The sequence below is a fragment of the Diceros bicornis genome, chromosome 16 (genome assembly GCF_020826845.1).
Source record: "Diceros bicornis minor isolate mBicDic1 chromosome 16, mDicBic1.mat.cur, whole genome shotgun sequence".
NCBI lineage: Eukaryota > Metazoa > Chordata > Mammalia > Perissodactyla > Rhinocerotidae > Diceros > Diceros bicornis.
In genome coordinates this window covers 7,896,678-7,909,722 of record NC_080755.1, presented here as the reverse complement: position 1 = coordinate 7,909,722, position 13,045 = coordinate 7,896,678, and the positions used below count along the sequence as shown (strand labels likewise).

General features: G+C 40.6%; 1 protein-coding gene across 2 annotated transcripts in view; it reads right to left on the bottom strand.

Moving 5' to 3' along the window:
* Window positions 1-12,629, bottom strand: part of VAPA (VAMP associated protein A) — a 42,086-nt gene extending 29,457 nt beyond the window's left edge. The window contains exon 1 of one of the 2 annotated variants that reach the window (XM_058556722.1): window positions 12,333-12,629. In XM_058556722.1, coding sequence (XP_058412705.1) covers window positions 12,333-12,411 — 79 coding nt within the window. In that variant the 5' untranslated portion in view covers window positions 12,412-12,629. The remainder of the gene's footprint in view (window positions 1-12,332) is intronic. The other variant, XM_058556721.1, reaches the window with a different exon arrangement.
* Between the last annotated feature and the right edge of the window lie 416 nt (window positions 12,630-13,045).

Sequence of the window (13,045 nt, the reverse complement as noted above, 5' to 3'; positions counted from 1 at the left end):
AAACGTAACATACACAAACACAGCCTCTGCGTAAAAAAGTCTGGACATAAGTTTGAAAAACCCTGGAACCTGAAATTTCAAAAATGTAGGAAAAATTTAGGGCAGCTCACCTAGAAGGATACCCCAAGTGGGACTGGCCTGCCTTCTTTGCCTAAAAATATTTTTCCAGCATGAAGCCCTTTATATTCAGGGTGTATACGTAAAACTTTAGCATTCAGGGTAATAATTTCCTTTTAAATACTGGGACCTTTATTCTCCAAACCCCCTAATCTTAACAGGAACCCCATTAAGCTAAAAACATCTAAAAGAACCATTCTGACTAAACCATTTTTAAAAATGGTTATCATCCATCCATATTTTGAAGTGAATTGCCATTGAAGTGTTCTTGAAATGCCAAGCCGAGTTTAGTTGCAAAGACAATTGACTTGGGGGAGAGAAGGGGAGAGAGTAGTTGGCTTTTTCCCTAAGGTTTTATTTTGAAAAATTTCATATAGAGAAATTAATATAATTATATAGTGAACAATCATATACCCATTACCTAAATTCTACAATTAACATTTTCTATATTTACTTTGAGACATATCTATTTATCCATCTCTCTGTTCATCCATCCATTTTTGATGCACTCCAAAGTAACTTGAAGACATCAGTATACTCACTCCTAAGCCCATCAGCATGCATATCAACTTGAGTTCAATATTTGCTTACTGTAAAGAGAACCAAATTTTAATTCAGGATAAGGAGTAGCAGATAGCACGGAGCATTTCAGAAATAGAAAAGGCCTCTGAGACATAGCTTAAGAATGAACAGGCAATGCATATGAACATTAATTCATGAAATCTGTGACATCCATTCAGGCTAGCCACTCAGAGGCCTGCTGGGAGACAATTCTCCAGGGGTCTCTAGCATTTCTGCATGTTTTGCAAGTGGAGGCATGGGGGCTTTCATCTAGACTATCTTTTCAAAGATGGATTAGATAGTGAACAGTCTTGGAAAATGATTGACGTCTCCCTCCTGAGGAGACAGCAGGTTTGTTTACTGTCTAGTATAATAAAGATAAGGTCTTCCTCTAGAAATAAGGTCAGGCAGGTTTCCATGAAGCCCATTACGAAAGATTCAAGTTCCCTAACTCTCAAGGTTTCTCAGCTATGAGGAAAACCCACTACGTGGGTAGCATCCACCTGAACTGAACCCCTTTGTGTTGCCCCCATGGAACTTGAGGGGGCAAAGGAAATCAAGACAAATATGAAGTTCATGCTGCTTGCAATGCCATGAATAATAAAGTCCTTCGATTCTAAACCCAGGAGTCTCATGTCTTCTACCATAAAAGCATAGTAGGCTCAGTTTTCAGATCCTTCAGTTCTTGGCAAGACCTTTCTGAATTCTTGACTATGAGGTACAGACTGAGTTAGTAACCTCTGGATGGCTAATATCAGAAACTGCAATGAACCAAAGCATGAATCTTGGATGAAAAACACGGCTGACCATACGATTTGCACGGCACATAATCGATACCTCTTCACTTACTGCCCTAATTAAAGAACACCTTCTACTCTATGGTAAGATGACAGATAACTCAATCCTGATGTTCTGTATAACGCTACCGTAAACATTTTAGGAGTGCTTTGTCAGACTTTCTGATGCACAGGCTGCTCACTCTGCCCTAAACAATCCCAGTGACACAGTCTTGAAAACAAGGGGGACAAAATAACCAATAAATTGCACACAGAAATGAGGCATTAAATTACGTCCTTCCACTATGTAACCTTCTAAAGAAAAATAAGATGTACACATACATAAAAAATTATTTGAAATAGAACAATGTGTTCAAGATTAAACATTAAATGTACATGCTACTTAATTTAACATCTTTATTAAAATAGAAGTATGTGCTCTGCATCTGAAGAGTTTACTTTTTAAAACGTAGATAGGTAGGAGGAGAGGAAATAAAAGAAAAATGGATATTTTAGGAGAACTTGAAATAAACATTTTTAGCACATTTATAGATCTAAAGCTCATCAGATTAGAAGCAAAATATTTATAACATGAGAAAATCACAATAATATTAACTAAAAAAATATAGAATACAAATGTGCAGAGTTATACACAGAAAACAAAAAAGAAATATATCAAATGTTAACAGTGGTTACTTCTAGGTGGTAGGACTGAGTGACTTTTATTGCTTTATACAGATGTTCTATACTTTTTCAACTTTCTACATTAAGCACTGATTTTATAATCAGAAGGGTCTTTTAAATGTGTATATATATTAGCTTAATTTGTTCATAAAACCTTTTTTTGTAAGGTCCTGGGAGAAAAAACTGAAAAGATTCAGAGAAAAACATATTTTCTGAGAATTCTGTTGTTATTGAAGTTTTTGGCAGTGTGAACAGTACTCAGAAAACAAGACTAAGCAATCTGTCTTCCCTCTAATTTATAAGAGTAAGTAAAATTTTTTCATAGAGAAAACAAATGATACAGGAAACACTCTATGATGTAAAAGTACTCTATACCTTTAAAGGTATGGCAGTCACTCCAGTTCATGTCAGATTATCCAAGCACTAAAATAAAAGTAAATACACACACACAATCATGCACTGCATATTCACGTTTCGGTCAACAACAGACCACATATACCACAGTGGCCCATAAGATTAGTACCGCAGAGCCTAAGTGTGTAGCAGGCTACTCAGTATCTAGTAGGTACACTCTACCATGTTCAGAGGACGGTGAAACTGCCTAACAATGCATTTCTCAGAATGTGTCCCTGTTGTTCAATGACGCAAGACTATATCTGAAAGTATACAGCCACAAAATAAAAGGCTGTCAAAACGTAGGCCCATAAGACACCTGTCAAATTATATTGCAAACTAGTATGAAGCCCTCTCCTGTTAACAATTCTTTTTAAATTAATATCTCTATTTTTAAAAATGGTAACTAAATCTAATCATATCCCTGAAAAGGTAAAATACACATAACTAAACTTCTCATTCATTTAAGTCTGAATTTTGAAAACAGTACAAACATTCAAAATTATTCTAGATATAGAGAACATCCCAAATGCCAGAGAAAGACAGTTAAGCAAACTATGGTATATTAACGATACATAAGTCATCAAAAATGTGGATGTTTCTTCTATAAAAATTTAAAACACTGGTCTAGATTATTTTTATTAAGTGAAATACGCGTCACAATCACTAAGTTGAACATATTTGCACAAATTATGAAGTCCAATCTTGTTTAGCCAAGGAATTGTTTTATTATGAACAAAATCATACTTGCAAGTTAATTATAAAGATATAAGCAATCTCAATGACACAAGAAAGGAAGTACGGCTGGCCTAACAAGAAGAGGCTGCAGTCAAGAGAAACTGATTCCTGGGACCACAAGATCTCTTGCCTGCTTTTCCCTCCCTCTTCTCTCTCAACTAGTTGCTTCTACTTGCACATGGCCCAAATCAGCCACTGTCTCCAAGTCTATGTGACCTTAAAGGTCTAAAGCCTGTCATCATCTAACTATAGCTGTGTTTATGGGGAGGCAACAAAATTTTGACAGGTTGGTTATCAGCATATATATTGGCTGGCCTGGGGTTAGGTGCCCACCACTGAATCAATCACCACCGTCTAGGGGAAGAGGAATCCCACAAACTTATCTGCTGCTTAGACCTACCTGCCTCTTTAACACAGTCAATAGCAGGGGCCATCTCAGAGAAATAAATACCGCCAAACAAATCTACCGTACTTCTCACAAGAGACCATCAACTGATGCCAACAATAAGAGCTCAATGAAACTTAACACATCTATGTACAGTTACGACTTGTGAACTGTTTCAGGACAGCTATCAACTTGATTTATTTTGGGGTATCCATGGTTTTCTCCTTGTCTTCATACGCCTTGATTTGTGAACTGTTACTGGGCGGTTACAAATATTAGACCTGTTTTCTATTTACCTTTATATAATTTGTCTTATTATTAAAAAAAAACAGACTTCAGACTGCATAAAATGCTTAAGTTACTAATAAACAATAAAACAAAGTAATTCACAGGGCTGGCCCCGCGGCTTAGCAGTTAAGTGCGCACGCGCTCCGCTACTGACGGCCCCGGGGTTCGGATCCTGGGCGCGCACCAACGCACCGCTTCTCCCGCCATGCTGAGGCCGCGTCCCACATACAGCAACTAGAAGGATGTGCAACTATGACATACAACTATCTACTGGGGCTTTGGGGGAAAAAAAGGAGGACTGGCAAGAGATGTTAGCTCAGAGCCAGTCTTCCTCAGCAAAAAGAGAAGGATTAGCATGGATGTTAGCTCAGGGCTGATTTTCCTCACAAAAAAAAAAAGTAATTCAGGAAAAACAAATGAAACCTTTGATTAATTTCCCAAAGGTATCAAGTCTAACAGCAAAATAATTTTAAGTTTTTCTCTCTTATTATAAAAGGCACTACATGTTCATTGTAGAAATCTTGGAAAACAAAGTAACAATATAAAAACAAAAGACACCCTAATCCTAAACTACAGCTAACGATCACTAACATTTTCTTTCTAATCTTGTTTCTCTCACATCTTAGCATAAATAGGCTCATATTTATGCAGTTCTTCAACGGAGGGATAAGGCTGTCACCGCAAATCAACTTAACATCACTACAAGTGGGACAATCAGACATTATCTACACTTGATGTGACACAATTCCATCTATGAAGAATTTTTACCAAAAAATACTGAAACTTGAATCTAATCAAGCCCTTAAATCTAACTCCAAATTTACAGAAAATACATATCAAGTATATCTAGAATATGAAACAATTTACCGAACAACAACATGGTCTTTTCAACAATAGCATGATAAAAAAAGAAGTGGGGGGAGGCACTGTTTAAGATGAAAAAGACTTGGATACATGACAACCAAATGCAATGCATACATTGAACAAACCAACCAAAAACCAGGAGTACAACTGGGGAAATTTCAATTAAGATTAAATATTACATGATATTAAAGAATTATTTTTGGTTTCATTAAGTAATAATGGTATCATGATTATGCAAAGAAAATGTCCTTTTTGTTTACAGAAATGCAAGCTCAAGTACTTAGGTTTGAAATGTTATCATATCTAGAATCTGTTTTAAAATACTACAGCAAACAAAAGAAGCAAATGTAGTAACATGCTAATAATCATTAAATAACAAGTATATGAAGTTATTCAATTTAAGTGTATAAAGGTTCATTATAATCAAATATTTCATGAATGTTTGAAACTTTTCATAAGAAATTTTAAACTTTTTATCAAGCAATTGAGTCACATTTCAATTATAATAAACCCAGTAAACAACCATTTGCAAGTAATAGCCCCCCTCCTACATTTAATTTTCTTTTAAAACAACTTTTAATAGTTGAAAGAAAGCAAGATCCATCCGACATTAACTACTCTCTCCTGTGAAAGGCACATTAAGACTTCACTGAATGGTCAGTCAAGATAAAATACAAAAGCAACAAGAACAAGGCCAGAGAGCACCTCTGAGAAATTAGAGGGTGCTCACTCACAGACCCTCTTCACAGACCACCTCTGCATGGTTAGGGAAAGTCTTACTTAAAGGAAATTTAAAAGGTAACTCATACAGTAAACCAACAACAAAATTACCACACTAACAATCACAAAATACCAAACTTGGAACAACTTAAACCAATCAACTTTTCCCGATTCTTTATATGTACTTTTTCACTTCATAGAAAAATTGTGTTTCCTTTTTGTACTCAACTGTAATATATACAAACCTTTAGGGCCAGAATAACACCCAAGAAATCACCTAGTCCTGCCTCTCACTTCACAAATGAAAAAGGTGAGGCACAGAGAATGAACAATTCATATATGGTTAGTCAGCTCTTAATAAAATACCCTATTATCCTTTTCTGGAACTACGAAATTTTAAAAACACAACCACCTGCAACGGCTTATGAAAAACCCTACTGAAAACAGATTCAAGACTAAAAACATGGGAATTACAGGAGAAATCATCTGAGTCTTACTAATGCAATCAACATTTACTAGGCAATCATCCCACGCTAGACCTTGTTACTAAGGATATAAAAAGAAAAGAAACAGGTATATACTCAAGTAGTTCACAGTATAGCTTGGGAAAGAAAAATATGTGAGTATAAATACTATGTAATGTGGTAAGCGCTGTTATTACAGGTAAGTACAAGCTTCGATAGTGACAGTGACAAAGAAGGCAGTGACCAACCTGGACTGGGAGAATCAAAGACTTCACAAGAGAAAGTGATTCTTCAACTGGAGACTGCCTGACAGATATGAGGGAGAACAATATTCTGAACAGAGCACGTGCCAAGTCTTGCAACAGCTTAAAGTGTTTTGGAAAATGGTTTCATATAACCAAAGCTACAGGTAGAAAAGAAATGGAGAGGCAGGCAGTGATTTTCGGACTTTTTCAAGTACATAGTGGAAAAATATTGTGGGTCCTTTAACCAAGGGAGCAACAGTATCAGGTTTGCATTTTTAAAAGGGTGGTTCTAGCAGCAGTGTTGAAGACAGGCTGAGGAGAGGACACTAGAGAAAAGGAGACGAGACTGCTGACTAGTAGAGAAAAGATAAAAGACAATCACCTGAAGTAAAGAAATGATTCAAAGCCCAGACCTCTCCCTGAGTAACACATCCATATAACCAAATGCCTACTAGCCACCTCCTCATTAATATCTTGAAAGGACCTAAACAAATCAAATGTATCTAATGTGATCATGATCTTCCTCCTACCACTCTCCCACACCACCCCAAATAAAATGCATAATTTGGTCCTCATCCAAACATCCAGTGTTCCTTAGCTCAGTGCATAACACTACCATTCCTCCAGTTACGCAAGCCAGAAATCACAGAGACATCCAACATACATCTATTCTTGCAGTGTATGTATCTAGTAGATCACCAAGTCTCATGGGTTTGACCCTCTAACTTAGCACCATCTCCAACACCATTCCCTCAGTCCAAGTTGTCACCCCTTGCCTGGACTGCGGCAACTGCCTAAATCATCTCTATCTTCCCTCTAATATTACTTCACATTGCTACCAGAATTATATTTTTTTAAATACAAATGTGATGTCACTCCATTCCCTCTACCTCTACCATTCCTCTCACTTAAAAATCCCTCAGTGGGTGAGGATAAAACAAAACTCCTGACTTGACCTACTAAACCATCACCACACTCATCTTGACTGTTTCCACTACCATCACACTGACCCTTTCAGCCTGCAAATAACATGAGATGTTACTTAACATGTTAATTAACATGTTCCCTCCTGCCACAGGATCTTTGGGCACGCTGCTCCTACTGCATTTTCCTTTCTTCTTCTTCTAGATAACTTCTACTCATTCTTGGAACATCTTAGTGCAATTGTGACAGTCTTTCCTGACCAGATCAAAGTCCCCTATCTTACATTCTCACAGCACTACATACCTCTTTCACAGCTACATTTCCTTCTTCTGATTACCTGATTAGTGTCTCTCTCTCCCAATAGAACTGCCTCATGAAAACAAAAGATCGTTTTACTCAAAACAATAGTTCCAACATTTCTTCACCATGTACTACATACAGCAGAAACTCAAATCTTTATTGTATAACTGAATGAATTAAAACAAATGAATCTAAAAGTAAAGATGCATTAAAGGGGACAGATTCAAGAGTTATCTCTGGGATACAGAAATACAGATTTAAATTATTAGATGTACAGAGTATTTCTGGTACGAGTAATCATGATGCCACTAAAAAATAAAAACACGGGAAGAAGAGTAGGCTCGGGTAGTAAAAAACCAGTCTGGGATATGCTGAGCTTGAGACATCTGAGTAACATTAAAATCCACATAGTAAGTAATTAGTACGTACTACTCTAAAACTAACTGTAAAGTCTGAATTAAAATACAGATAAGTGTGTACCAACGTCTGCAAAGAGAGCAAGGAAGAGAAAGAGAAGCCCTCAAAACAAAGAGACTAAACAAAAGGAAAGTTCAGAGCGAGAGAAAACTGAAACAAAATCAGAATCTCAGAAACATTAGCACTTAAGAAAAAGGCCACAAATGAAACAATAAAGGTAGCAAAGAAGAAAATCAGAAGACAATTGTATCACAGAAGTCAAAAGAATTGAGCTTTTAAAAAGAGGAACTGTCAATAATGTCAAGTGCCAAAGAGAGATCAAGTGAGATAAAAAAATGATCAATCAGTTGGCAATCAATAAGTCGTGAGGACAGAGATGGTACTACAGCGGACAAGAGGGGAGGAAGTGGAAAGAGAGTGAACATGGTCTATTTTTCCAAGAAGTCTGACTGCAAAGGTAACGAAGGACACGGAGGGACATTTACCAGGAGCTGGGGGTCAACAAAGTATTTTGTTTGCTTATTTGTTTTTAAAATGAAAGACTTGAGTGTATTTATCTGTTTAAAGGAAGAAGCCAGAGGCTGAAAACATGAGAGGGAAAGTATCTGATGGAACATGGTCTGAGTATGAGTCATGAGGGATTTTACCTTAACCAACCAAAGACGCAGAACAAACCAGCTCTGATAGGAGAAAGGATTTTTCTTTCTCAGGGAAGAAAGTATGCATGTGTGCACATGAACAGGTGTTATAAGAGGAGACAGCACATCATGGAAGAGGTTGTATTCTGCACTAAAAAAATTAGATTTTTATCCAGTGGGCAATCAAGAGCTAGTTGAAAGCTTTTAAGGAACAGAGTAATAAGATGACATCTATGTCCTGGGAGCTGAGGGGGGTGAGGGAGGGGGGATCACCCTAGGGGTTTGATGTAGCCACTGTGAAATAGAAGCTGATCTGAAACACCTAAAAATGTGCCAAATATGCACCAAGACTAGGAGTAGTCTATATCCTCCCTTGTGCTTCTTCTCAGTGATGTGCTGCTATTCGAAGATGCTCTGGCTGACGCGCCACAGGTCCCTTGGTCCCTCAGAGAGCTTAATTTTCTTTATTGATTTGATATTGTTATGGGCCACCTTCAACACAATGGTTTTGATCCATTTTCCTCTTTCTCTGATCATTAGGAGGAAGAATACATTCACATTTTAGCATTTTCTAAACTTTCTTCTTCAAACTTTCCTCCAAAACTAATAGGTAAAAAACAAAATGTATAATACAAAGAAATTTTACAATAGTAAAAATTTTAAGGACAAAAATTAGTCTCTCACATTTCACACCAAATTTAAATCTGAATTCTGGGTCAAATTACTGCCAGAGTTTAAACAACAGAATATAAAAATATCTACCTCTTTTTCTTTACTAATGCAACAAAAGAGCTACTTTGGAATTCATTACATCATTTAGGTGAAAGTGTAAGCACTTCCACACATTAACAATTGTAGAAAATAGTAAATTTTTTGAATAAAATATTGAGGTATATAGAAAACATATTAAACTGGTATCTGCTTCTCCACAATTGGGCACAATGCTGATAATTCATATCAAGATGATTATGTTAAGCATTTAACAGAAAAATTCACCGTTCTCACAATGATAAAATGAGTCACTCTTGGAGAAACCATCTTAGCCAAATGTAGACTCAAAATAATTCAAATAAACCTATTAGAAGATGACAAAGAATTTTGCAAAACTATCCTTTAACAGGCTTTTACTTAAACTAAAAATTACAGGTGATTTAGGGGAAGTCAGAATTAAATGACTTTTTACACCACCATCAAACTAAGCATAAGGAGATTGTTGATTCTATATGAGTCTCCTCATTTTAGTGTTGAACTGTGCACTGGAATACAGAAAGGTTTCCATCAAAGCAAACTATCTTGAACTAAAAGAATAACATTAAGGAGGAAGGAAGCAAATGACTCCAAATGTCACCTCCTAACTCATCCTACCCCTCCTCTTTTCCAGTCCTCCCCATTACCCCACCTTTAAATAGAAGTACACAGCAACCCACTGGGTATTTAAGGAGAAACCATACATTCTCTCACATCAGTGGTTACTAAGTACACAACCACTCCCTGGCCAAACCCTCTCCCCTCCCCAACTGAAAAGGAGCCTCTTCCCAGAAAGCTTCCTAAAGTAAAGGGGAGGGGGTTGGCAGGAGGAATGAGGAGGAAAAGGACTCTTTCCTTATACTCGGTTTGCCTCTGTTATAGCATCTAGATGCCTTTTCTGTCTCCCTCACTAGTCTCGGAGTTCTTCAAGGGCAAAGATAAAACCTAACACATTTTACTCCTGTTTAATTGTATGCTTTCCCCATTAAATCACAAATTGTGAATCTTTTCTCCACCTTGTTTACCACTGAATCCCAATATAAGCTGATACCTGTTGAATGAATTATTCATTGCTGAATACTCTTCATCAAATATAGGGATGGCACAAAGCTAAAGTATTCGCTAAATAAATGGCCCAAGTGAATGTGTCCCCCTAGGAACTTTTCAACGAAACACTTTTTTAAAGTCAATTTAAAAAGGTGGTCATTGATGTCCAAACTTTTAAAAATGTGCCTTGTGAATTACTTTCACCCATAATACAAGAACCTATTCTATAATCATAGTTAATTTTTCAATACCTAAAATAGGTGAAATATATGGATATGTCATTGGGTAGGGTTTTGGGTTGTTTTTTTAACCTGCTTCTCCGCTATTATTAGTCTTTTACTACAGCAACATTACAACTTCTCTAGGGAGAAAGCTTCAAACTCTGTGGACATTTCCTGGCCTAAAACTGGTTTTAAAGGCTTCTAAGTCCCAGATAATGGTTATCCAGTAGTGGAAATTTCCTCTGTAAAACAGCCTGTCAAAAAGTAAAAGCAAAGTACTTAAATTCTCAAAAGAACACATATACCATAAAGGTTTACATTAAATTCCTCAAACCTAAGATAATAGCTAAGTTAGGTAATTTCATGATTCCCCAAAGGTGTATTTTTTTCTTTCAGCTAAAATTATGTAAAATCATGCCACACACATAAACTTGCCACACTAAAATGCTCTTAATGCCTCTCAAACTATTTCTTAGGGTTGTCTTAAAACTAAATCCTTACCTAACAAACAGCTCATTTACAATGCCACTCAAAGAAATCTGCAAATGCAGTAAAAAGCTTTCAAAATAAAGGAGCTATAAAATACACTCATAATACCAGAAAATACTATTTTAAAATTTCTAAAACTATTACCTTTTCCTATGGAAAACAATCTAAGTGTTTTTCTTTTGGATTCAGTCTTGTACAACAATAAAGGATTTATTTTGTTTTAAGCACTGGAATGGCTACACAGTTCACAAAGTGTTCTCATCATAGCTACCCAAATTGAAATACAAGATACTGAATCTTCCAAACGGCGACTCACTTTATGCTTAACTGAAGACACGGAGAAATCTGCTTTCTATTTAGGATCTTCACGCACTTTAAGTATTCGTAAACAGAAACCTGCTCAGTTTAACTCTCTTGCCTAAACTACCCTACATACCGAAAACAAATGGGCCAAACAGCCCCTTAGATTCCTCAAGGCTCACCAAGTCAGACTATTAATTTACCACGGGCATTGCTACAAAGTAAATCGACGGCGTCCCAGAGCTGAGTGACAACTATCAGCCTTCTCCGGGGCTTATTGGGAAACCTCAAACGTAAAGGCAGAAATCACCAACAGTGAAGATTCCGCAGCAAAAAAGCAAAGCGACAAGGGGCGAAACAAGGGTCGACGAATAGCAGCTCTGGCCTAGGCGGAAAGTGAGCTGAACTGTGCCATCAGAGGCCCAGGAAGCCGTCTACTAGTGACCTACCACAAACCCTCGGCTGCCGCGAGCTGCCCCGCCGCACGCGGGTCTCTGCCCGCACGCCCGGCTAGGCCAGAACCGGAGGACCTCCCGGCTCCCCGCCTCCCGCGCTCACGGACCCGACAGCCAAGTTAGCAACTGGAGAAAAGGTGGGAGCAGCGCTCTGCGCGGGCGGGGGCCGGAGGGCCCTCTCTCGGAACCGAGTCCGGGACGGCGAACCACGGCACTCGCGCCCCCCCGAGCCCCTCCCCGCCGAGCAGAGCGCCAGGCCTCGGTCACCGCCCACCACGCCCGCCGGGACGCCGCCCGCCGCCCGGGCCAAGGACAAGCGCCGGCGCGGGCAGCGCGGCAGCACCGGGAGGCGCCCGCGGGCCCGCAAGATGGCGGCGGCGGGCTGGGCCCCCGGCTCCCCGGGCACCGAGGCGGCACCGGGCGGCACCGAGGGAGGGAGGGGGGAAGCGGGCCGGGCCCGGGGACGCCGCCGCGAGCCGAGGTGCGGGCGTGGGGGAGGGGCCGCGGCCCGGCGCCGAGCTCCCGCACGCTCCCCCGGGGCTGCCCTCTGCCTGCCTACCTTTGAATTTGAGGTCTGTGGGCGGGTCGAGGACCAGGATCTGCTCGTGCTTCGCCATGGCCCCGGAGGCGGACGCCATTGGAGACAGCGCAGAGCGGGGGCGCGCCCGCGGCGGCGGTTTGGGCTGGGGGTGGGGGACAGCGGCGCCGGCTCGGCCGAGGTCTGCGAGGGGCCAGCTCACGGCTCCCGAACCCTGACGCCCGCCGCTCTCTCGCGGGGCGCCGGGCCGCCCGCTGGGTCCGCAGCTCCGGGTCTCACAACTGACTCAACCCCACACCAGCCGCCGCGGCCACGCGCACTGCGATCCTCGGCGCCCCACGTGACGGCCTCTGCGTGCCTACGTGCGCGCCCCGGCGCCGGGGCCGCTTGCGCTCGGCCCGCCCAGCGTGGCGCGGGCTGGTGCGCCTGCGCGCTTTCGGCCTGGCCGCCGCTCGGAGCGCGGCGCAGCTGTCAAGGGATCGGGTGGGGACAGGGGAGGGACTGAGCTCCGTGGGGCCCACGCGGTGCGCGCTTCGTGGCAGGAGGGCGCAATCCTCGGTCACGTTTAGATTGGATTAGGAAACTGGAGAACCCGCTATGGGCAGTGCATTACGATCTTCCGAGCGGGAATGCCTGATAGAAGGAAGGCGTGGCTGGGCTCCTTCACTACAACTCCCAGCATGCTCCGTGCGCGCCCGGCCCGTGTGCGGCCCTGCGCGATGGCTGCCGGGAGC